Genomic DNA, 26,377 nt, shown 5'->3' with positions numbered 1-26,377 from the left:
AAGTAGGCATGTTGAGGAAAGCAACTACGGTCCTTTGCCCACATCCTCCAAAGTGATTGGTGCACTCGCATTAGTCCGGTGCTTCTGCGCGAATGCGGAAGGTTGCGGCCTCAGCTGCTCCGACTCCTTAGACAACGTGGGGAAGTGCGTGCGTCGCAGGCAGCGAAATTGCCCAAGCAGAAGAAAATACAGGACTAATTTATGCGAAACTAAGCTAGTTTCGTCAATAAAGTGATTTTATAAATGGTATGTGCTTTTATGGCATCCAATTATTTAGCAGGCTTATATCGAATTATGCTCTATATCGAACTGATAGGCGTTTTTTTGCGGGTTCGATATAGCCGGGTTTGACTGTATTCATTTGTGCTGTACAAACTCAGTTTCGAGCTCATATGTTAACAGAAGCCAGTGGTTAGAATTGGAAGTTTTTTTTTCTCTTTTCATGATGCAAAATACTTGTTAAAAGAAGTTTTAGATTGGGCTTTCTTTTCCCTGAACTTCTGTGTACTCCCTTTCAATAAAGGTGCTGGTGCACAGGGAGCAGCAACAGGTTGTGAACAACACAAGTGACGACACCAGAGACCTGGTGCCTGACATGACACACAGCCTGCTTTCAGGTCAGTACAGCTGCTTGGGAATTTTCGCGCCAACAGTGTTGGGCATTTGGCATTTGGTGGCGGGTCTGTTGATGGCGCTACACTAGCCTCTCTGCAGAGTTAAGCTGAGCAGGAGTGATCAGGAAAGGAAGTGCATGCACAGTCGCCGACCAATAATTTGGACTTGATGGGGACTGCCAAAAAAGTCTGAAATATTGGATGTGTCAGAAAATAAGTGACTTTGTCCCACAAATCTAAAAAAAAAGTAATAATAATAAAAAATAAAAGTTTGTCAACAAACAAGTGCTTGCATGTATGCTTACCTGGGACGTGGTCAGTCCGTATTTTAACCATTGTCATGCTGTTGCTGCAAATAGACGAAAGTCTATTTGTGTGAGGGTGAGCTGAGGAGCATAGTGGCTTTGGTGTGTGTAATCCCGCGTGCCCAATGTTGGAGGCGACGTCATTGGACACGCTATAGGATGGGAGCCGTAAGAGAGCGCATGGTAATGCAATCAAGTGCGTGTTAGGAGGGAGGGCCGGTGAGCGCATGGTAACGTGATCTAGCTATGCATCAAACCTTTGCCTTTTGCTCAGGTTTGTCCAACAAGCAGTCCATAGCAGTGAGAAACATTGTTTAGAGTAACCGTTGCATGGCTTCTGGATTTTGAATTTGCAGTCTTTCTTTATTCAAATACATAGGACATTGCTGGGACCAACAGAGAAGTTTTAAATGCCTGTCAATTCAAATGAAGACATTCTGAATTGTTGGGATTTCACTGTATGGCATAGAAACTAACTCAAGCAGAGTTTCGAAGCAGTACAGTGGAACCCCGTTCATACGTTTTTCACCGGACCGGGGAAAAAAAACGTAACAGCCGGGAAAACGCAACAGTGAGGAAAGCTCTGAAAATGAATGAAAAAAAGTGCAGCTTCAACTATAGACAATTTATTTCCACAGAGTGCGCTTAGGACCTAAAAAAAAGTCCAGAATTGTGGCTTGCCGTTTCTTTCGCTCGCCAGAAATCACCACACGTTTCTCAATAGCCTGGAAGGCCGCATTGCTGTCAGCGTCGCTGTGAGGTGCGACGTACCTGCGGAGGAGGTCCAGAGCCGCAACGGCTTTTCGAAAGCTACGATTTGGCAACTCCTTGGCATCATGCGGCTCGTGCATCGCAGTCTGCGACTTCACTCGCGACCGAGATCCCAACGATCTCGGCGATGCTCTGACACTCTGACGTACTGACAACAACATCCACGGCGACGTAGTCGTCGTATGTGACCGCCATTTTGGCTTTTGGCGAGTTTTGGCCGGGCTTGGCTATGGAGCTGGCTGCAAGAAGCCGCACGCCAATTCGATGGCGGCCTCTCGAACTGGCGTGCGGCTTCTTGCAGCCAGTTCCATAGCCAAGCCCGGCCAAAACTCGTCAAAAGCCAAAATGGCGGTTGGAGCGCGTTGCCTACTTTAGCCCAGGCGGGTTCGGGGGGCTAAGTTGCGACGTATCATGCGGGAACGTTTTCACAGCTACGACGTAACAGCGGGGTTCCTTATACATTGGATCCTATGGAAGCTATGCCGGGACCGGATGAAAACGACGTAGCAGCCGGGAAAACGCAGCAGTGAGGAACGTAACAGCGGGGTTCTACTGTACTTTATCAGTTAAAACATATTCAGTGTTTTTCGATGTCCCTTTAAGACTTCCCTGCCCGCGGTAAGAGCAGCGGTTTTTCGGTTGTCTAGTAAAGTTAAACCTCTATATAACGAAGTTGGTGAATTGGCAATCTGTTTCATTATATTCAGATTTCTTTATATTGAAATGCGATATTGTATGCAGATAAGTACATTCACCGATGAATTTTTATTAGGCGGAAGGGGCCGCATAATTATCTGAATTATTGGGCTATTGTAAAAGGCAAATGATAATGAGATAAAAATTCACCCACGATTACAATACTTTAAAATGCGAAATTTGAGTGCAGCTCTATACGTGTTTTCATCATGTGACAAATTGGCTGATGCGGGCAATCTGTCTCGTTTAGCACATTGCTGGGAGAGCGAAAAGTGGCGTGACTGCCTTGCTAATTAGGAGATAGCGAGAGGCAGCGCTTGGGTGATGCGCGGGTGCTATTCACAGCAACCGCCGCCGCAAAAAGATCTCTGCTCACGCAGTGCTTTGTTTCCATATATGGTATCGGTCAGCGCACTCGCTGCATGCCATCAGTGAACAGACGATGGCCTGCTACTCTGGCGCCGTCTCGTAGCGGCTGTCGCTGCAGAGCCCATCTTGCGCGGCACTATGCTTTTCATCTCATGCTTTCTCCATACCCTCCTCCGCCTTGCACCTCATGGTCCTGGTTCACCCTCCTCTACTTGCCTCTTCACGCTCTTTTGCTATCGCCGTCTTTCATCTCTCGCTGTGCTCCGTGTTCACTCTCATCCTTCGCTGTGCTCGTTTGCTTGGTTACGCCAAGGGAGGACACTGAGGGCCGACGCCGATGTGAAACGCAGGAACGGGCGCTGAAGAGCTGCGCTCTAAAAATAATTTTGTTGTATTTGAGAGTTGGTGACAAAAGAATTTATGCTGGGTTGTTGATATCTTCACATCGACTTCACATCTTCACTCTGAGCTTCCCAGCTACTAGAGTTGCTCGCATTCGGATGTCGCTATCATGAAATGCGCCGGTGGCACGGGCCTCCGAAACTCAAGATTAGGTAACTTCCAGCACTAAACACAGGGGAGGACAGCACAAGATGCTAAGCCATCTTGGCTGGCCCAGCCTTCACACATGCAGCATATTACTTCTATAGCATGCAGCCTGACACCACAGCGACGCTAAAAGAGGAGACTCGCCAACCAGCCCCTCCCCCTCCCCCTCCCCTGCTCTTGAATGTGCACTTGCTTCCTCCACTTCATTTTGCTTGCACGAGAAGACTGCCTTTATCAAGCCAACGTTTCTTTCGGCTCACGCTCTCGCGCTTTTACTTGCACCCAAAGTGTACGGCATGAGGCGCAATAGGATGTTATCACACTTGGAACTGATACAGAACATGATGCTGCTCCACCCAGTGGCTCCCGGCGACGTGGCACGTGATTATCGAGATGCATTCACAAGCAGCTGCACGTAGTTTGACCATTTGAACATCTGCGTCTACGAAAATTTCCATTTATTGTCTCAATAGTCCTTCATGGCAGCAGTGGTGCTATTGAAATCTTGTATGAACACACTTTGTTATGTTGAGGTCAAAGATACATGGTGTTCTATGGACTAGAAGTTGTAAAAATGTGAATGCACTTAAACTTCAATATAGCAAAATCGGTAAAATTGGCAATTTGCTTCGTTATATGGAAATTTCCTGCTATTGAAATTCAACTTTTTATGCAAATACGTACGGTTGCCGATTGAGTTTTCTTACACAGAAAAAGGCCGCTGAATTTTCCTAATTTCCGGGCTTTCAAAGAAAGCAAATTGGTATGAGAAAACAATTCATTTTGATAAATGTTTGAGCTGCCTCTTGCTGTAATGGGTCACCGAAACTCGGTGTTATGCAATCTCCAATACTGAACACGCAGTAAGACAGCTTACATGGAGCCATGTGGTCTAGGCACGCCCTCTCTTTGTACACGCGACAGATTGCCTCTAAAGCAGGGTGTGCGGCTGCGTGTGTGTTCACTGCACTTACATCCATGAGCAGCCACGTCCGAGACGTGCCCCAGCTTACCCCCACTCCGCTCTCCCCGCCTCTTTGCGCACACTTGATCACGTTACTGGGAGCTCGCTCCCCTCCTCCTCTTTCCCTTTGCTCGCATGGGAAGGCGGCACTCCTGAAGCAGCCATCTTTCTTGTCTCACCCTTGCACATTTTTCCTCCTATCTGAAGCACACTGTGCGCGGGGTGCGATAGGATCTCATCACACTTAGAATGTGATGCTGCTCCACTTTGGTGGTCGCTATTGTTCCGTAGCATGATTTAAGAGGAGTGTTTGCAAGCAGCTGCTTGTATTCAATCATTTGACCATCTACGTTCATGTATTGTCTCGGCATTCCTTTGTGGAGGCAGTGAAATTTCGTTATATTGAAATCACATACAAACTTTGTTATGTTGATTTGTTATATATATTGATTTAAGATATGTAAGAAAATGTACCAACCCTACTGACGAGGCCTGAACTTGATGCCAAGATCGACTCATAGCCGTCTCTTTGCGTGAAACTGTGGCAGCCTGCGCAGTTGTTGGCAAATGAACCTGACTGAAAGATGTTGACCTTTTAATCCCCGAATTCCGGAAGAAAGTATAAGATTTTCCTAATTTTTTGTGCAGTCGTAATGTTTTCAAGGTCATTTGGATCCTGAAAATATATTACATGACTCTTAATACTTGGTTACTTGTTATCTTCTAAAACCCCTCAGTGATTAATAGTAGCGGCACCTCGCTGCCCTCCCTCGCTTTGCACTCTCGTCTGCTCTCACCCTTCGATGCAGCCTAGCAGACGACGCCACTCGTTAATGTGAGTGGGATGACGATGACTTAGGTTGGCGTTCTTGTTTTAGCTCCTCGTTATTTCCTGACGCATCGAAATTACATCCGAGAGCCTTATTTTAACCATGGGAGGAAGAAAAAGCACTATGAACGAAATAAGGGGAAAAAAATGTAAAGGAATGTATGCTTTGGAGTCAAGGCAGGGATAATGTGGGCGCACACGTTCACGTCTCGGTACGGGTTTGCGCTGAGTGCAGTTTATGAATCATAAGTAGCTGTGAAGCATGTGGCTGCCTCAAAGTGTTCATCAGAAATAGAACCCACAAATCTGTTTTGAGTGCCGCCAGCTGTAACTGCTCAGTTGTACAGCTATGTCGTTAAAGCGAACTGAAGCGGTGATTGAAGCCACAGCAGCCATTCAAGCGTGATGGCTTTGCCTAGAGCCTTGCAGTAAACTGTAAAATTACTTACATTGGCATTGACTGTGCACTCTGGTTGATAACCGTAGAGCAGCATGCAGGGTATATTGTCCGGCTCCAACTTCTTTTTGCCGAAATCGCGCGTAATCAAAGGCTCAAAAGATTCATCCGCAATATGAGCCTAACTATCATGTGCCCAGAAAAGAATTCGTCACGGACAAGCATTATTGAAAAAAACTCAATAATGGTATTGTAAATTTTGATCGAATATGCAGTGCTCACCACAGAATTTTAATATCTGAAAACACCATTTCTTTTGCTAACGAACATGTGCACATATTTGTTTCTTGGTTATTCTAACACTTTAATTGGTGCTTTAATTTAACACTTCAGTATTCTAACACTTTAATTAACACTATTTTTTTTTACACGGCTAAAGACGCATGGTTAAGAAATTCAAATTTTATGTTGAATTCCAATGGCAGATCGCGAGCGCTCGGCCTAATCATGAACGAAGTGCGTCGGCTCCGACTGAGATCGCTCTCGCCAAATCTGCAAATGGAATGCGGGCGCTAGACTAGTGGTGGATTGGGTAGGCCTCATCACCACCCCCACCACCATCTGGATCATCCCAGCATTCCATGCGTTAGTTTTTCTTCCAAGTCAGAAAGATCATCTGTGGAGTTGGAACTTATAGTGTCCAAGTCGGAGCTCTCACTATCCAGGAGCAGGAACAGAAATGCATGGCACGACGTAGCGTCCATATTTTCCGTGTCGTCCATAGCTGCCGGCACCCGGAAACAGGCGACCATGACAGTAAGCAGAGGCGGGTAAAGGACATACATCACGGGGACTTCGGTCAAATCTGCCTATTTCGGTGGAGCAAATATTTTTGCTCCGCATAGTGATCCGGAAATCGGTGGCTGGTCCCAATCTGCCATTGGAATTGGATTGCCCATTACAGAGCAGAAAAATTTAATCTGGATCTACATTATCTACAATCTGAATTCAACATTAGTCTGAGTATCACTCCTTTTTTCTTATATAAAAAAGCATGCAGGAACTCCACTGGAGTTATCTCGGTATGCGTAAGCACACCCCCAAATATCAGTTGGCCTAACCCCAAATTTCAGTTGGTCGACTCCCACATTCAAGTTGGGCTGCCCCTTCAAGTTGGCCCACCCCTTCAAGTTGGCCCTCACCTATTCTTGCTTCTCCATACATATTCTATGGAGCCCTATGTATTCTGTGGGTGTTCCCTCTGATCATTTTAATTTTTTTTTGTTTCAATTGTTCCTTATCGCTATAAAGCTACCAATCGTCAACATTTACCCTATTATAATGATTGAATGTTTTAACTGTGCAAATAAGTGCGCATTTTTATGCAAATACAAGGCATTAAACTTCTTATGTGACGGACAACTTTCCTGTGGAATTCACCAAGGAATGCTTATGCATTAAAGAACTGCTCAAGGAAGAAATACTGCATCGACAAGGTACACAACTGCATGGCATCTGCGGTAACATTGCGCGGTGTGAAATGTTGGGATTAAACACCTCTGATACACTGTGTTATTTAGAAACCTTCTACTTACAAAGGCGTGCGGAAAGTGGCCTGTTGCAGTGTGCGCGATCGATCCATTGCATCCATATATTTCTTCGCTCCACATCATGCTTGCCGGACGGCAGCGTAAAAAGCTTTTTTTCTTTCACTGAAGCGATTACAGCAAGTGTAGGTGCAGAAACTCATGACGAACAGTAGAAACAGCACCTGGAAGTGCGCTGTTCTTAATGATGTACTTACAATGGAAGCTACCATCACCATAAACTACGTACAATAGGGCTCATATTCATTCATTGCATCGAAAATGGTGCTGGAGAGACTTCTGAAAGCACTTGCTTTCTTCTCGGATGAAAAAAAATGGAAAAACGCACTGTCACATGACGGCGGTAGCCCATTCGGAAAGAGGAGAGATGGGCGGAGGAGAATGTGGGTAAGGGAGAAAGGCATAAAGCTCGTGCGGCGGTGGAGAAGTTCAAAGGATGGCGCTACTTTTAAACGTTAAAGGGCTTCAGTTATTTTCGGACTTTTACCGCCCTCTGTCGTTGAAAATTGTAACCAAAGCCAATTACTGATGGTAGCTCGTCTTTCGCGGGGGTAGCAGCACAGTACCTTGCTGAATGAGCTGAACGGACGCTGTTGTGAAATCTGGTTAACCAAAGTTGCCTTCTTTGTCAGTGCTGCTTCCAAAGCCCAAAAAACAAATCCATCAAAATTGATAGAAGTGTGATACTTCTGTGGATGAGTGTGATGCGACGCCGTCTTGGAAACTAAGAGTGCTGCTCGCGCACGACTATGCCCCTTCTCTGAAAGTGCTTTAAAAATATGTATGCTGTAGAAAATGAAATGGGAAAAGCAAAACCAACTAAATAGTTTCTAATTGTCCCAATGGATAGTGCTAGCTGTTTAAGATTGCTTGCAAAGTGGCAAAATATGAATTTGCAACCAACAATAGTGGGCTATCAATGGAAATAGGTATGGGCACGAAATTGTTAAGGTCGACTGTGCAAAGGTCTTCCCTGGCATTGCAGCTTTCTGAAACATGTTATCCTAAACTGAACCTGCTGCGGTGGCATGGTGGCTAGGCTGTTACTACTGCTTTGCACGATATCACGAGTTTGGCTGCTGGCTGTAGTGGTCGCATTCCAATGAAGCAGAAGTGCTAAAGGGCTCGTGTATTTAAATTTAGGTACCCCTTTAAAAACCCTAAAGTAGTGGATGGATGGATGGATGTTATGAGTGTCCCCTTTGGAACAGGGCGGTGGGTTGTGCCACCAAGGTCTTGCTATTATACTGCCTAATGTCTTACCTAGGTTAAACAATGAAAAAAAAAAAAACACTATGAACTACCACGGCCAAATTTTCTGATCCCCTATTGTGAACTGTGCTTTTGTACGTCTCCGTCTTTTGTCGTTTCCCTACTTTTCTTCCACCAATCCACCACTCGCCTCTTACTAATGCCTATTGCGGACATGTTGCTTTACCACTGCTCCCGCTGAACCCAAGGGCTTCAAGGAGGCCAGTGGGGCCTAAATCGACCGCTGGGTAGACGTCTTCACATTCTAATAAAAATGCTCCGTCGTTTCCCTAGCGTTACCGTAGCAAGCACATGCTTCTTCTTCCTTCTTATATCTCGCTTTATAGGTGCGTGTTCTAAGGCATCCCGATCTCGCTTCGAAAAGTAATGAGCTTCCCTTTGAGTTATCATAAATGGTTTCTTTCCTGATTTCGTTTTTTCCTCTTTAGTTACTCATGGCAGGTTTCTTTTCCATTGCCGCCACCCATGAGATTATTTCAGCCTCTCTGACTTTCTGCTTGACCTTCTTTGTTGCTGTGTTGCCCGCCATACAGGCCGCATACTTGCTGGTAAGCTTCCTAGTTCTTTTCCTTCACGGTGAATCAATGTTTTTCCTGTACGGATACCTGAACACCCTCCCAGCCCATTTACTTTCTTCCATATTCCTCAGCCGTTCTTCATACCCAATTTTACTGCGAGCTTCCCTCACTTCAATACTAGTCCAGCCCATATCACCCTGCACAGCTTCATTTGTAGTCTTCCCGTGAGCGCCCAATGCGAGGCGACCCACTGACCTTTGGTTCCCGTCGAGTCCTGGTTGTACCCCTGATTTAAAGCAAACAACTGCATTTCCAAAAGTAAGTCCTGGAACCATTACACCTTTCCACATACCTCGGAGGACCTCGTACCTATTGTATCCCCATAACGCTTTGTGCTTCATTATGGTTGCATTTCTCTTCCCCTTTACTGTTATGGTTTTTTCCTGTGTTTCCATATATATATTGCCTTCGTTTATGCATATACCAACATATTTATATTGTGTTACCCAAGGTATTTCCTGGCCGTGTATCTCCACTGTCTGTTCACTGTTTTCATTGAATACCATAACACTTGATTTTTTAACACTAAATTTCAAACCTAAATTGTTGCCTTCCTGTCCACAGGTATTAGCCAGATGTTGCAAATCACTTTGCTTGTTAGCTAGCAACACAATGTCGTCCGCATAAAATAAACCTTGGAGTTGCTCCTCTACTACTGTACCCGCCTGTTTGTATGAGAGGTTAAGCCGATATTACTTTCTTCTAGCGCCCTCTCCATCCTCACCATGTACATCATAAACAGCAGCGGGGATGAAGGGCACCCCTGCCTAAGTCCCTTGTTGATATGAACTTTCTCCTCACTCCTCATCCCTTCCCATTCAATGCAAACGGTATTTTCTAGGTAAATCTCTCTCAAAAGATGTAGACAATTGTTACCTAAGCCTTCCCCTTCCAGAATATCCCACAAAATGTTGCGGTCTCCGTTGTCATAGGCTCCTGTAATGCCTAAAAAGGCCACATACAACGGTCTGTTTCCTGCTTTCGATATTTCAATACACTGAGTAAGAACAAACAAGTCATCATCCATACGCCTACCTATTCTGAAGCCATTCTGAAATTCTCCCAAAATGCCATTATTCTCTGCCCATGCTTGAAGCTTTAATTTGATTGCCTGCATTGCTAGCCTGTATATTACCGATGTAATGGTCAGAGGTCTATACGAGTGAATTCCCTTACCTTTATAAATTAAATTCATTTTACTTTGTCGCCAACTGTCTGGTATTCGTCTATCTTTTAAAGTTTTTTTCCACTGCTTTCACCAGAGCTTCCTTACTTTTTGGTCCTAGTTCATTTATCAGCCTAACGGGAACCTCGTCTAGCCCTGTGGCTGTGCGCTTAGGAATTTTCTCTCCCGCTTTCTTCCAGTTGAAATTTGTCAGCACCAGCTCCGTTTCCACTTGGGTCTCTTTCATGCTCATTTTTTCTTCAAATACAACCTCGTCATTACCTTGGAAAGATTCGGCTGTTACTTTTCGGATGTAATTTATTGCCGCTTCTCCTTCCAGTCTGTTTTCATCTTCGTGTAGGATATGTTGTAGTATTATTGTTGACTTCCTGCCTAATAATTCTATGTGGTTCCAAAATCAGGGTGTCTACCGACAGGGAAAACCGGGAAAACCGGGAATTCTCAGGGAATTTGAATAGTCTGGAAATACTCAGGGAAAACTCAGGGAATTTGTGCTTCTATCAGGGAAAATTACCTGTAACTTTAGTGAAAGGGAACGAAAGTCGTGTTAATGCTGGCTCCAGTAACAGAGGAGTCGCAAAGAATCGTCATTGACGCCGTGTCATCGGCACGATATATTGCCAGAGTAGTTAACGACCGATTTTCCAGGCGCCCGATTTTTCGGAGATGTCCGATAATTCGCACGACTTTGCGGCACCACCACGTACTCCATATAGCCAATGTATATTGGCAGGGAAGAAGTTTGGGCGTGTTGGTGTTCCTGCCTGTGTTCCTGCTTGTCCCTGTGTCATTTTTTGCGCTATGTTTCCGAGTCATAATGTATATTGCCCTGACTGCAGGTCTGAAATGGCATTAATCAAAGCCACCACCGACGCCATGTTGATTATCTCGCACGCAGATCCGCTGGCAGCCGTAGCCTCTACCGCGGCAACGCTACGGACACATTGGCGGCAAAACACGCGTGGCACGCCGGCGGCGGCGCGCCGCGTGCCGCGAACAAATGAGAGGCGTCCGGGCTTTCTCCTAAGCGCCACCTCTTGGCTACTGCCGAAGTTAATTTCCAGTGGCGGCGGCGGAACCACGATCGACGACCGAGCGCTCCGAGCCAGCCGCGACAAACAACGCTAGTGCCAGAGTCCTTCCATGTTTTTTCTGGTCACGAAACTGCCGCCTCAGTTTCATATAGCGCCAGCGCCCGCCGCTAGAGGCGCAACCGTGCATGAGAGGGCATGCGAACGCCGCTGCCGCTGTGGTTGTGTGTGGGTTGGTGGTGGTATAAACTTTATTTAATGAAGGCCAAAAAAGAAAAGAAAATTAAGATGCCGCCGTTCCGTGGGTGGCCTTCAGGCTGCCGGTCGTGGCCACCAGATCATGCCTGGCGGCGACTTCCGCTGCCCAGATCGTTAGCCGTAGCTGGACATCCGGCTCCGAGCTGGCCAAAGCAGCCTCCCACAGCTGCGGACTAGATACATTCCAAGAGGCAGGGGGTGAGTGTTCAGGGCATGAATACAGAATATGAGCATAGCCTGCTCGTGGGTGTCTGCAGAGCGTGCATTCAGATGAGAAGGCACCGGGGTGAATAAGGGCAAGTCGGGCAGGAGAGAGGAAAGTGTGGGCCTGTAAATGGCGCCACGTGCTCTGTTGGAGCTTAGAGAGGGATTTGTGAGGGGGAGGGAGGGCTAGGCGAGAGTTGCGGTAATGAAGGGTAATGTCATGGAAGGTGAGGAGGGAGTCACGCGTGTCCATCCCGGAGTGGAGGGGGCCAGCTCGGTTTGTCATCTCGCGAGCGATGGAATTTGCCGCCTCGTTGCCAGGGTGCCCCGCGTGAGCCGGAACCCAGATGAGTTGGATACGACGAGAAGTGGGAGGGGAGTGCTCAAGGATGCTGAGCGCAGAGGAGGAGATGCGACCCTTCGCAAAGTTGTGGACTGCAGCTTTGGAGTCGCTGAATATGAAACGGGCCGGGGTAGCTTTCTCAACTTCCTCAACCATCACTTTAGTTTCACGTAACTAATTTTAACATTGAATATAATTAAATTACTGCCTGAGCGTGTCTTCTGCGATGATATGAGCGCACGGGACGAAAAAAAAAAGCCGCTCATAACATGGAGCTTGCGGTGGTCTCAGACCGAAAAAAAAAGAAAGATCTGGAATTTTAAGAGCCAGAACCGCGATACGATTATGAGGCACGCCGTAGTGGGGGACTCGGGATTAGTTTTGATCACCTGGGATCCTTTAAAATGCGCCTAAATTTAAATAAACGGGTGTTTTGCATTTCGCACCCGTCGAAGTGCGTCCGCTGTACACGGCCGGGCGGTCTCGGTCCGGATTTCTTCATCATCGCCGTTCGCCTCAACGCTTCGGTGGGCTCCGCTTTTTAATATTTGCCTTAAATTAAACACCGCGCATTCGCAACAAAACGCCAGTGGTCCCACTTATCACCAGATGAGTAAGCGCCAATTCTCCTTTGCGCATAGCGCCAGATTGTTCGCCGAGCACAGCTGTTCAGTTTCTGTTAAACTGTGGCAGAGAAGGACTCTGTGGGCAGTATCTTATAACGAGATCAAAAGAATGAAATTGCTATTGCAAAGGGCTGCTACCGTAGAATACTTCATGACAAAGAAAAGCGAACTGAGCTGCTCCATGCGCTTAAGATTTCTTGCAAAGCGATGCCATTTCTGAATAAGATAATGCAAGACGAACTTCGCTACTAAATGTCTTCGGTGCCGCTTTTAACAACGGATTAAGGCGAACCTGAAGTGTTAGGTTCAGTTGAAACTAGCTGTAATTAGGCAATTGCCTTAGCAAGCAGTCGTTTAGAAGCGTCAGTAAGCCCAGCACTTATTCACGCTGCTCGTGGTTTCGACGCAGAAACGACGAGACAAGGTATTTTGGTTCTTAATTCGCAACTATTTACAATTTGTTAAAATGTTGCAATCACCGGTCCTGATATTCTTATCATGATCGAAAAATGAAAAAAAAAAACTTTATAATTCGATTAAGAAAAGAAATAAAACGTGTTGGTGCAAAAACAAAATACAAGCACGATCATTTATTTATCATGTAAAACAAGCGGAGCGAAATACAGATAGTACAGAGGCGTCCGGTCATAAATGGTCAACCATTCACAATGCAAGAAGTTTGTTAAAAGCATCTTTGAAACGGCGTTAGTCTTCAGCGTCGGCTTCTCACGCTCCAGGGACACGTCGTCGCCGTTGATGTTGAAATTGTACGCAGTGACGATGTCCGAGGCGTCAAAGTGTTTCGCGCACACACGCGTATACTTCGATTCGAAATTAAAACCGCCACTTTCCTGCCGCGGTATGGCCCGCTTCCATTTCTCGCGCTGCTCCTTGTTATTAGGTAAACAGAACAACGACACCTTTTCGGTCGTGCCCTTGTAGCCGGAACGGCACCCAGGCACGCAACACGTGTTCGGCATCGTTGTCCCACCCCGCCACTTCAACCAAACAGCCAAGCACTCGAAAAATAGCGCAGCACATGCACATAACGCACCCGATCACTCAGCTTGCCTCGCACTGCGCGCGCGTTTCGGTACACGAACGATGCCCTCTGTGGCACAGTGGCGCCGCGTCGCGGCACCTTTGGGCAGCATATGAACCTCTCCCATAGCGTGACGGCGGAGTTTCGTGACCAGAAAAACATGGAAGGACTCTGCTAGTGCTTTCTCCTCGTGTGCATCCACATTGCGCCTATGCCCGCGCAGTTCGAGACAGTGCTGTCACGTGACTCTGCGGCGGCCGCCGCGCGCACAACCGATGTGGCCTCTCTGCCGCGCGGCGCTCTTGCCACCGGCGGCGTGCTGCGCGTGTTTTGCCGCCAGTGTGTCTGTACCTTAAGCCTAGCTGCTTCTACGTTCGCTATTAAGCTTCTTGCCGTGCGGTGCCGTCTTTTTCATTGAAAGAATTTGCCGCTGTCAGCAATGGCACTGACTCCGCCTTTGTAATCCTCGCGGTTGGCTTCGAAGCTCGCAGAGCACAGCGCGTTGCGTAATGCCAGTCACCGAAAGTTGGTTTCGCCTCCGTGTAGTAGTGCAAGGCAGTGAAGCATAACAAGGGTGGGAAGGGGCAATTGTCACAGGACACAGTATGTATTCCTTAATTATACACGCGTGCACACCCGTCTCAAGTCAAAGTGCGAGCACCGATATGCCTAACAAGTGTACTGACAGGCTTTAAGAGTTTTTTCGGACGTGCTTGTGGCAATTTTAGCCCTCAAGGGCAGTTAAAGACGTGCATTCATTTTTTTTTTTTCGGACAGCCAGATTTTTCGGATGTTTTTGCGGCCCCTAGCGAGTCCGAAAAATGGGATGTTGACTGTACAACTGACCAAGAGGATGCTTCAAATCATTTATGGGGTGAAAGGGTGGCAGAAGGAGGATGAGAACCGAAAGGACCGACACACTAAGGAATTAACGGGAAAGGAAGAGTGCCGCCGCCTCTTTGAAGGAGCTTGAGCTCAAAAAAGAATGTTAGCTGATGCCGAGATGCAAGTGTCCCTCATCGAAACCAGAATAAACTCTTTCAAGCAGTAAAACCCAACACTGAGATGTTGTGTACGGGCTGAGAGTATGTCAGGACAGTTGAGGTTGACTTCCCAGCTGGCGAGAGAGAATCTTAATTGTGACAAAGTTCAGGCCTCATACCGATGAGCTTGCTATCAGTTGATAGAAATATCTCATTAAAAATATTTACTCATGTATGCATCTCCTTTTCATTCGTATTTGAATGAAATGAAACTCAATGAATGAAACTCAATTTGGAATGGGTTTTACCATTTCTTTCGCTGTGAATTTTACTAACACCTTCCTTCTGTTTTGTTTTTAAATAAAATAGATATTACTTCTTACTATTCAAATTGGATTGTCATTTTTTTTTCAACATGCTTACTAGAGAGTGACAGCATCGGGCAACATGGTGTCAGCCTGCCTTGACATAAAACAAAGTTCTGCTCATTCAGGGAATTTTGCAAAAATGCTCGGGGGAAACCTGGAAAAATCGGGGAATTTGGAAATGTCAGCTTGGTAGACACCCTGAAAATATTCTAGGTGCGGCCTTCTCTTTCTCACGTATTTCTGACAACCAATGTTCACTTTCACCTTTTAATTTTGCTTGCACCAGTATTTGAACCATAGTCTTTTTCTCTCAGTATATTTCCCATTGACTGGTTACTTCATCCTGCGGCAACTGCGCCTTCATTGCCTGCCTGTGCTCTCGAGATGCTTTCTGTCGTTTGGCGATCGCTTCTCGTATCTCCTTGTTCCACCAGCTTTTGGTTTCTTTTTTCCTTTCCAATGAACATGTTGTTTCTCTTTCCGTATTTCTGTCGTTATTACACTTAGAAGCGCACCATATTCCCACTCTTGGCCATTTGCCAAGTTCTTCCTCAACTCTAGTGACTACAGTCAAACCCGGCTATATCGAACTCGCAAAAAAATGCCTATCAGTTCGGTATAGAGCATAATTCGATATAAACCTGCTAAATAATTGGATGTCATAAAAGCACATACCATTTATAAAATCATTTTATTGGTGAAACTAGCTTAGTTTCGCACGAAGTAGTCCTGCAGTTTCTTCTGCTTGGGCAATTTCGCTGCCTGTGACGCACGCGCTTTTCCACATGGTCAGCATCGGAGCAGCTGAGGCCACAACCTTCCGCATTCGCGCAGAAGCACCGACTAGCGCAAGCGAACCAATCACTTCGGAGGATGTGGGCCAAGGGCCGGTGTTGCTTTCCTCATTGTGCCCACTTTCACTTGTGCTCGGTACGATGTCGGCAATGTAGTCTTCGTTTTCAGGCTCTCCTGTGGTCGCGACACCATCATTTGCGCTCACAAACTCGTCCACCGTTGATTCGTCAACAGCTTCCGGAAATTCTGACAGCTCTCTCCGAACTTTGGAAACATCGGCAACGGCTTCTTCACATTCATCAGGATTTAGTCATCACCGAGCACGCGAAAGTCGACACGGCTGAAGCAATTTTGGATGAACCACTCGCACACGGCCTTGCGTGCGCGTCGGGCACCACGGGCACCGGGTCGCGAGTTTGGCCGCTTTAGCCGTAAGCTCCCCGTTCAAGATCGTGCTGAGAGTGCTCCTCGGAATCTTGTACGCTGCGGGGACATCCGACTTCTCACCGTGTTCGATCCTATTTATGATTTCGAGCTTCATGACAAAAGGCGAATTTTGCCGCTTCATCACGGCAACACTCCGGGAGACGGCCTACAAGGCGCACACACAATGAACCAGAAAAGCAGCGAGACAACTCGCACTTCCGCCATCCTGCACGACGAGGGCACAAGAGCCTCTGATTGGCTGTCTGAGCAAGCGCTGTGGGCGGGCCAGGATCATTTTTGGCAGGGGGGTGTCGACGGCTCGTCCGAGGCAGGGCGGTCACGGTAGGGAGAGCGGTTGGATGGAGCCGCGCCGCCGGGTTTTTCCGTCACTGCGAGGGAAAGCCAACTTCTGGGGGCACTTTCTGCCGCTTGACGTTCAATATATCGGGAGTCGCTGCTTTTTTTGTTCGGTGTAAGCATAATTTTTGCTATATATACTCATTGTAACTATACCGTGTCCAGAAATTGTTCGATATGTAGAATAATTCGATGTAAATGGGTTCAATATAGTCGGGTTCGACTGTATATTCGTTATTTGTTCAGCGTTCAAATTTGGACTGGCCATTTTTCTCTCCTTGCTCTCTTTCCCAACTACAAATCCCATTTTCAAAATGATGTGTTTACGGTCACTCCCTATGCTGCTATGCCCTTCCTCATCAATAACCATTTTTCTCAACTTATTATGAATTCCTTCTGTCATCAGACAGTAATCAATGGTTGATTGCCGGTTTCCCACTTCCCACGTGATCTGCCCTTCACTCTTAGGCCCTGTGTTCACGATAACGAGGTTATGTTGCTCACAAAGGTCTAGCATTGACTTCCTGTTATTATCGGTATAGCCATCTAAATCCTGCATTCATGTCACCTAATAGGACAATTTCTGCACCATTCCCGAAACCCTTAATATCAGCGCTTATGTATTCCACTAACTCTTTATCCTTCACTGTGCAATTTTTTCCGGTCCACAAATACGTAACGCCCAGCCAAGTTTCTTTCCCACTCATTGTACCTCATAACCAAAGATGCTCTTGACATTGTGAATTTATTCTTTTCCATTTGGCTCCTTGATAGATGAGCATTCAGACTCCCCCTCCCTCGACTTAGTTCTGTTGCACCCTTCCCAAACATAATTCTCAATAACTGGCGGCTCTTCTGAGTCTCTAAGGGGCGTTTCTGTAACCGCATACACCCCTATTTGTTCTCTATGTAGCTGCTCCTCAATCTCTGCCCACTTTTCCTTTCTTCTGCAGCACTGCATGTTTATGTAGCCTATTGCATGGCGAGCTCTTTTTCTTGCTTTCCTCATTTTTCTGTTTTCGACGGCGATGCTCTTCTGATGTTCCCCTAGGGGACCTTCTTCATTACTACCTACTCTGACCTCCTGAGCGCCTGCGGGCCCCCTAAAAGAGCAACAGCGCGACCACCAAGTCGCCAGCCCACTTCTCGTGCCAGCCTGTAATTGAAGTGGATCCCGTCTCGTTTAAAACCACCACAACTCCTCACTTCCCTGTTTACTTCGACAACCTCGAAGTCTTTCTCTCGGCTCATTTTCCATATTGCCTCATTAGCAGCCACTACGGCTCTTTGTACGTGACTGTCTATACAGGCACCTCCGGCACCGTGCACACCACGATCTGCACCTGAGGGGATAGCTCGCGCAAGTCGTCCACCCCCTTCGCCAAGCGCTGGGCTAGTCCTGGCCCTTTCCCGTTTAGGACATCATTTAGCCCACCTGCTACTATGACAAGATTGTGCATGTGGGCATTTTCCGTGAGCTTTTCTTTTGCTCGCTCCATGACAGAACCCAGTGTCCGCCCTGGAAATGTCCCTACTGCCACTCTTTTGTTGCCTTTCACCCTCTCCACATTTGCTTTTGAGCACCCAGCCAGGTTTGAGTCGCCAGCGATAATCACCCTTTCACTCTCCCCTACCTCGCCCTGCTTCCCTTTGTCCTTTTCCGCGTGATTCGGACTCAACAAGAGGCATTGTCCCCTGGGCTCCTGCTCCTGCACCACCCTGCCTGCATTCCACGTATTTCGCTGACCCCCCTCGCCTGTTGCGTCGGGGGTCTGCGTTCCATTGTCACGCACATTCTTGTTCACAATGGCTGCCTTGTTCAGCTTTTCCTCGGCTGTTTCAAGTCTCTTTTCAACTACCTTCCATGCATAACGCTCCCTGTTTAGCTGATTTTTGAGCTCTTCCACCTGTTTGAGAAGCTCTTCCTGGAAAGCCTCCATTTTCTGTAGCCTAGTATTGACATCACATTGTGTGCCGGTTGATTTGATGCCCTCTCCATTCTCATCCATCTCCTCATCTGCCTTGAGGGACCCCCGCGCACTGCTTGCTTTCCCGTCTTTCTCGCCATGTATTCCATGGCTTTTTGCAAATACTACAATACCATAATAATGCTACTACTGATGCAAGTACTATAATACTATATCAATGCAGAGCGTGTGCCTTTTAGCAAAGACCGATACGCACAGGATCCAAATCCTCAAAATGTCGCAAAGCAACTCTTGCCACTGTTGCCAAAACAATCAATGCCGCGGAGACCGAAGGTATGACAGCTCTCGCACGTGCTCAACCACGCGGCCACGCTCTCACTTTCCTACCAAAACACGCACTGTAAAACCATTAATAGCTATTTGTCTTGCGACTTCCAAGCTACCATTTAAAGACTGCAAACACTCAGCGTCCCACCCGGCTGCACGTGTTGGAGCACGTGGCACGAAAGGACTCTCTAACCATCCTGCAAAACAAATGTACACGAAGCATATCCGCGCATCAGAAATACGAGAGACAAAAAAAAAAAGGAAAGAAAAAGAAAACCACCCAATTGCTACTTAAAGGCAAAAAATCAGCAAATAAAAAACAGAAGCAAGCTCAAAGCATGCAGAAAAACTTATGATTTCGTCGCCGCCACAGAGCCCTGAAAAGCACGTCCATTCGCCACAAAATCCAAACAGAAGGCCAGAAACAGAAACAGGTGAAAACTTCATTGGAACACCCTCTAGTTGGCACGGGTGTCATCATAGCAACCCAAACGTGGAGAGGCTGAAAACCAATGTGAACGACGGTGCGTGGGCAGCAAAAGTATGTGTATATCGTGTGCGTGCGAGTGACTTGAAACTTGAGATCTCAACACCTGTCACGTGATTGCGCATATGCAAATGGAAGATGCACAGCTGCTTGCTGTACGATGATGCCATTGTGCGGCATGTTTTTGTGGCAAGCTTACTGCTGATGTGTTCTGAGTATAGTACTGTTGCATTCGACACTTGGACACCTTTTTCACGTTTGACGTTTGTTGTAGGCACATGTTCGTTCCACACTGATATTAGTGAAAAACATTACTGAAGTTTGTCATATCCGATAATTTAGTATACACCAGAACACCGTGAATTCTAAGCGCGCCGCCATATTGATGAGCGCCGGTCGCGCCATCTATCCCAAGCGCCGCGAAGTAGCAGGCCTGGGCCTGCCACGCTGGGAGATGCGACCCGGCGCGAAATCGAAACTTGGGCTTTTTAGCTGGGCGGAAGGCGTGTTTCGCGTTTTTTCTAACCTGTCATTTTCGCTGTCTCGATTCAATCAAACTTCAAGACCTCATGCAAGTCCGCAATGGTCACACTGAGTGCTGTGCAGACTGCAGAAGCGAATACATCGGGGAAGTACGCGATTACGTTTGTACAATACTGCGCGCTATATGCTAGGACACGTGTGAGCTTTTTGGCACGTAACATGTGAAGGATTTTACAGCCCTGTGTTGGTGCCACATTTTATTAAAGCACGCAGAACATTGTCCTCTGCACTTTCAGTTTGGTCTTGTTTGTCATGGTCACTACTGGGTTGGCCGCGTTTGGCAACCAACTGGCGAGGTCGTTTGACTGCCTGATTAGCAGACGCCTGCCCTTCACCACCTGCACATTGAAAACAAAATAGATGTTATAGTAAGAAGGGCTGTAGTTCTTTCCCATGCCATCACTGTTGCGAAGATATAAAGTCCTCTCAAAATGAAATAGAAAATACACCAGGCCAATTGTATAGTACAACCACTTAAGAGTAAAACATTCAGAACACAAGCCTACAGCACTCGAACAAGCAGCATATGATGCTAAACCTGCACTCATTGGAAAATGAGGAACTACAGTAGTTATAATGTTCAACTACATGTGCAGTCAAAGCCCGTTTAACAGCGCGAGCATGACAGATGCAGGTGTTGTACAGTTGCACAAACCATGACAGGACACATAAAATTACCATCCCTACTTAAAGCTGCATCCTCAGGGACCCCTTTGTTACAAGACAACAACCACACCTGCATTCCAAAAAATTTGCCCCACCAACTGCAGCTACCTGGTATCAAACCTGTATCGCTTGCGCGAGGCCATATCGGATTGTTGGCGTTTCCTTAGAAAAAACTGTAAAAAAAAAAAAAACTGGTGAGAACGAGCAAAATTTTGTTACAAAAAACAATGATTAAGCACCTTATTTTCCTCGCCAAACAGCCCGCCCGCAGTTTAGAGCTCAGGAGGCTCAAATTAATTCGTTACGAATGACACCTGCAACACCAGCTCGTAAAGACAGGCGCGCTGCAAGAACACCTTCGGCGACGAGCAGTCGTTGTTTACGTTTTTGTGGACGCATGCTACGTGACGAGCGGACTTCGGTTTACTTTCATTAGCAATAACACTCACCAGCAGGGCAACATACTATTGCCTACAACTTGTCGTTCACGCTTAATGGTCATGCCGTGCACCAGCTGCAAGTATCGCTAACCGCAAACTCAACTGTTCCGCTTAACTGTCGAGGGCTCTGCATTACTGAAAAGACGAAAAGGCTTGCCTTTTTGTAATAGCCAAGGCGAAGCACCGGCATGGGATTCTTCTCTGTAGGCTTGTTGTTCAGAAAGTGCTCGGAGCCAACCTGCGTGTTGCACATATTACGTTCATAGGGCGCAAAGTTGAACGTGGCACCAAAATATACACAGATCGAATACGCACTCGTGTATTTTCACTTGGTTGGTAGTTCTTCCTATTCACTGCAGCTATCCACCGGTGGCGCAGCTTGTCATTCTTCGTTGCGGATGGAAATCGGTGCAGGCTGAAAACACCGCACCGGCACGATTCCCTACGTGTATTGTGCTCTTCGCAAACAGCGCTAAGCAACCTGCTCCTTTTCCAACGGGCACATTTCCGCACTTTGGAGTCCTAGAGCTGGCGCTTGCCACGTCTACTGGTCGCCGGCGAACACACTTTGGCAGCCCAGAACAAGATGGCGCTGGTCGACCGGGCAATCCGGGTGCGAGAGTATGCGTTTGGTTAGTCTGGGTGCGAGGCTAGCGTATTCTGGTCTATATCCCTGTTGCCTATATCGTAGTTTACATGTAAGGACACACTAAATTCCCTGTTGTGTCGGCTCTTGCAGATTCCCATCAGGTGCGGGGCCGCGAGCGCTGCATCAGCAGTGGCAGCAGTGGTGCAGAGGACAACGCAGTTGGTGCGGAAGATTTGGAGATGCCAGTTAGCACTGCTACCAACAGCGCTGGAAACAACAATGGCTGCCGAGAAGGCGCCTCGGGGGCCGACAGCTTCTATTACTTCCAAGCGGCCGACGGCCAGCCCGTGTTTCTGCACGCACTCAATGCTCGGATGCTGGCACACGAATACGGCGCGCTGGAACTTGCCCCGGTGACATTCACGGCACGCATTGTGGAAATCGAAGGTGCCTCCATTGACAATGTGAGTCCCTTGTTTATTGCAGCAGTAGATTTTTGTTGGTTCTCTTTGGCTCTCGAGGTGTGTCTGTCCATAGCTTGCTGTGCAAGACTTTGTTTAGTGCAGTGACTGCTATGGGTTGTGCTATCCAACCGGAAAAGCGGATGGGAGATTTCTCTTTTTTCCAACTATGATTGGCCTCCGTGCAGCCCCAACTGAATGAAAGGTTCACTGAAGGATTAGCAGCGCACATCATTTTTCTTTTTCTTTTTTGCTTATGAAATCTGTGTTCTCATTTAACATTACGATTTAGATGCCTTGGAGCACTGATACAGTATAGTCCACTTATAAAGATATCAAGAAGAATGAGAAAACCGATCATAATCGATCATCTCTATATGTGGACTGCCTTATAAAGAAGAGAGAAAAAGAAAAGAAAAAAGTCAGTGATACCTTCGAAACCAAATTTGCCACTCATGCTAAAAATAGGCATTGTAGAAAGTAGGCAGTGAAATATGAAATAGTCAGAAGTCTGCACTTGCTTTTGTAGGAATTTCAGGTTCACATTCCTGGTGTGCATCGTGTCCAGCTTCTGCGCGAACACCGGCGGCAATAAGCTTGCATGAAATCAATGAGCGACTCGATCGGAATCTCGTCACTGCTGCTGCTGTCATTGCCTCCATTGCACAGTGCTGTCATCAGTCGCACCAACTATTGCCCCGTCGTTAGATACCATTTTGCAGATTGAGGTAGCTATGTCTGCACTCGGAACCTCTTCCGTCGAAGCACCACTTGTTTCATTGTCAATATCAACGTGCTGCCAGAGCTCGGTGATCTCGGTGGCTTCCATCGTGTTGGTGTGGCCCCTGGATGTAGCTGTCACGATCGCTGTGCTTTTGTGCGAACTCGTACTTCTTTGAGTGTAGCAAAATTTGCAGCTTCGTCTCAAGCGACACAGCTTTGTGCTTTGTCCACGCCATCCTCTTCTCTTCAGCACTATCTTCTTTGGGGCTGATTCCGTGGCGCACTTCCCTGCTCACTGAGAGAGTGCAGAAAGGACGGGTGCCGCTTTCCTCTTTTTTTTTTCTCTCCCTATCTTTGAATGTGTAGAGCACTAGAGCACGATCGCAGGTGAAGGTAACGTGAAGCCGCTGGTGCCATCTTGTGGCACGCTGCTCCAACTCGTGATGCGCTCCGTGGCTTTTGCAATTGGCGTGCGGGCAGGACATGCTGCATTGTAATGGCGGCAGATATGAACTCTTGTAGGCAAACTTTTCGCCCCATCTTGTTATCATTCGTTTAACTTGGCAATACAAATGTCCCGACTATTTTGATCATTACGTCTGACGAATAATACATTATATACAGTATTTACTTGCATAATGATGGCACTCGCGTAATGATTGTACCCCTGAATTTTTGTTGTCAAAATTACATTTTTTTTTCACGTAATGATCGTGCCCCGAACTTGCCGCAGCGATATGTTTTGTGCCTAGTCAAGCTGATGATGATCGTGTTTACCATCTGTAAAATGCTATTTGAATGATTCCTCAAGACTTAAGCTGTTGTCTGCATGCACCAAACAGATTCTGAAGCAGATGCCCATTTCATTCCTTTCATCACTTTCTGCACTTCCAAGAAAAAAAATATGCAACCATACTTGCTTTGGCTTTATTTGTAGGCTTTATAATAGTTGTGGTCAACAACAACAAAAAAGGCACCTTTCGATTCCTCTCGTCTGCACTCGTGGGCATGCAACAAATCGCGAGCGGCAATGACAGTAGCAACGTTTACGTTGATATGTTTGAAATGTACCCTATTCATACGCCGGCGCTTGTAAGGCAGCCAAGATATTTGCCCACTCTTAGCAGAAACTTGCCGTATTAGGATTGTAGTGAAGACAAATGTTGCAGTTTTTTGCAGTGTGCCCCCCATGTGTTTCTATTCTATTACTGGCAGCTGAGCGTGCCCATCTCTGTTTCTGTCCCCTCAAAGTGGACATGGCTACGTTAGTGCTGCAGACTTGCCGATATTAATGATATTATTCATTACTGATACGGAAGAAACTGTTTGAATGCACGTAACATACTCGCGAGAAGAAAAAGAATTGCGTTCGGCTTGCTCCGTTGGCTGCCATTTTTTGTTTTGATGTCCTGCACTGTTACAATGGTAGCCACCTGTTTATTGACCTGTTGTCATCCCACAGCAGCGGGTTGAAAAATAATTTATTTTGCAGAACAATTACTCAGTTAAAAAAAAGTGCGATCATTATGCAAGTAAATATAGTGTTTTTTTTTTCTTCTCGTAGCCCTAATGCATGAGTTGATATCCTTGAGTCAACTCATTGTTATAACCAACATATTATATGTCATGTCATTATAAGTGAACTGCACTCTATATCAGTCAGGGCCATACCTCTAACTTGCCAGCCCAAAGCTAAAAAAACAAAGCTTGTCGGATTTGAATTCTGAGTGTGTGGCGGGCAGTGCCTTCGAGCATTGTTGTGAATGGCTTTTTAAACTCGCATGGATATCTAGTGCCATTAATGACATGAAGGACATTAGTATGCACATGTGTGCTGCCGAATTGAGCCTGAGCAGTGGCGAAAGTCACTGTGTCAAGAAATAGATGAACATTAGTGAAGCATCTGTGAAGAAATAAATGCATTGTGAAAACAACAGCGCTGGCTTTTGTTGCTACAAAAATAATCCCAGAGATCATGCACAGCCAGAAAACTCGAGCTGCAATTGTCAGCCTCCGTGTGAGGGCCATGCCTCACCATAGAGCTGAAGTGGGTGCCTGGCATGCCACAAAAGTAGGAGACACACGAAACGATTTCTCATCCAATACGGCGTCTGATGCTCTGGAATGGCAACTGGATCCGAAGTGTTTTGCCGTGCTGTAGTGCCGTATCAGACGCTGAATCGTACTGTGCGTCTCCTACTCTTCAGAGACTGCCGCAGAAAAAAAAAAAATATCACTAGGAATTTTTACGCTGCATAAAAAATGGACCCCCAAACATTGTGCGCCTTTTTCAGGAAAAAAAAAAAAGCGCACTCATTATGAGAGTAAGTACGGTATGTCAAAAGGCCTGCATTTTTAAAACATTTTTAATGACCACTGCTTCAATTTTGCTCTAATTTTGCTGCAAGATCACGTTTGTTGGTTCACATCTGGCAGTAAAACACTTGGCATCCTTGCTAGGTGGATTTGTTTAGAAGAAAAAAAGAAATCGTATGTGCATTTTACCATCATATAGAAGCAAGCTGCTGCTGGTGCAGGGATTGATTTCACTGTCTGTCAAACCGGGTTAGCCAAAGGGCTTTGCTAAGCAATGCGGACTTCAATAACTTTATTTCTGTTGTAGGATTAGAGTTAAAACAAGGAGCAGTGAGTACAAAATCCTCATTTGAATAGCTTCAAATAATTTCGATAGATTTACAGAATTGCATTTTGCACTGTACGCAGGGCTTCTGGGACACAGACCCAGTTGTGCCTTCAACAACAGGCTCTGCATCAATCGCCCAAATGATGTCAAGCTGTTGAATAAAGATCATTGCTTTATTGGTTGAAAATGCAGGCCATTGTGCAACTTGCCACTGTGAAGCCGTACTTTCCTCTGTTGTGGGAAGAGTTTAGAACTGGGGCCTGCCTTGTGTTGCTGCAGGAGCTTCGCAGGCGGCTGCGATACTTGCGCCACCTGCCACTGACGTGCGAGATCCAGGTGGTGGAAGTGCAACTGGCGCCACCTGTTGTCAAGCAGGTCACCCTGGACCACTTTGCTCGTGCGTGCCCTACCATGTCTCTGTCTGGTTGTCCCTGGTTGTACAGTACATTTGACTGGCATACCTTCCAGCTACAGTTAAACCTCAATTTAACAAACTTCGATATAACAAAATTCTTGATATAACGAAGTATATAAATTTTCATAACCTCTTGTCCACAGAACGCGCCACGTAATTAGAACTTCAGCATAAGAAAGTTTGTTTGTATGCGATTTCAATAGAACGAAATTTTGCTTCTGCAGCAAAGGAATGCCGTGACAACAAATAGAAACTTCCGCGGACGCACATTGTCAAATTATTGAATTACAAGCGGCTGCTTGGAAACGCGCCTCTCATCGCCTCTCAAATGGCGGCAGTGCAACTGCAGTGACCCCCGAAGTGAAGCCGCATCATGTTCCGTACAAAGTCCAAGTACAACGAGATCCTATCGCGCCTCTCGCACTTCGTGCTTTAGGTGCAAGTGAAAGTGTGTGAGGGTGAGAAACAAAGATGGTGCCTTCAGGCATGAATGCCACCTCCCCCTGCGAGCAAAGGGAAGTAGAGGGAGGGGAGTGAGCTTGCAGTAACGTGATCAAGTGCGCACGAGGGGGCAGTTGTAGTGT

The 26,377-nt window shown here is 46.6% G+C and overlaps 1 protein-coding gene across 1 annotated transcript in view; it reads left to right on the top strand.

Annotated features, from left to right (window-relative positions):
- Nucleotides 1-26,377, top strand: part of LOC142576416 (E3 ubiquitin-protein ligase RNF10) — a 76,158-nt gene that overhangs the window by 25,214 nt on the left and 24,567 nt on the right. Inside the window, exons 8-10 of the mRNA XM_075686547.1 lie at nucleotides 524-617; nucleotides 21,701-22,014; nucleotides 25,658-25,775. Coding sequence (XP_075542662.1) covers nucleotides 524-617; nucleotides 21,701-22,014; nucleotides 25,658-25,775 — 526 coding nt within the window. The remainder of the gene's footprint in view (nucleotides 1-523; nucleotides 618-21,700; nucleotides 22,015-25,657; nucleotides 25,776-26,377) is intronic.

Source organism: Dermacentor variabilis, chromosome 3 (assembly GCF_050947875.1).
Source record: "Dermacentor variabilis isolate Ectoservices chromosome 3, ASM5094787v1, whole genome shotgun sequence".
NCBI classification, from domain to species: domain Eukaryota; kingdom Metazoa; phylum Arthropoda; class Arachnida; order Ixodida; family Ixodidae; genus Dermacentor; species Dermacentor variabilis.
This window is presented reverse-complemented; position numbering and strand designations above follow the sequence as displayed.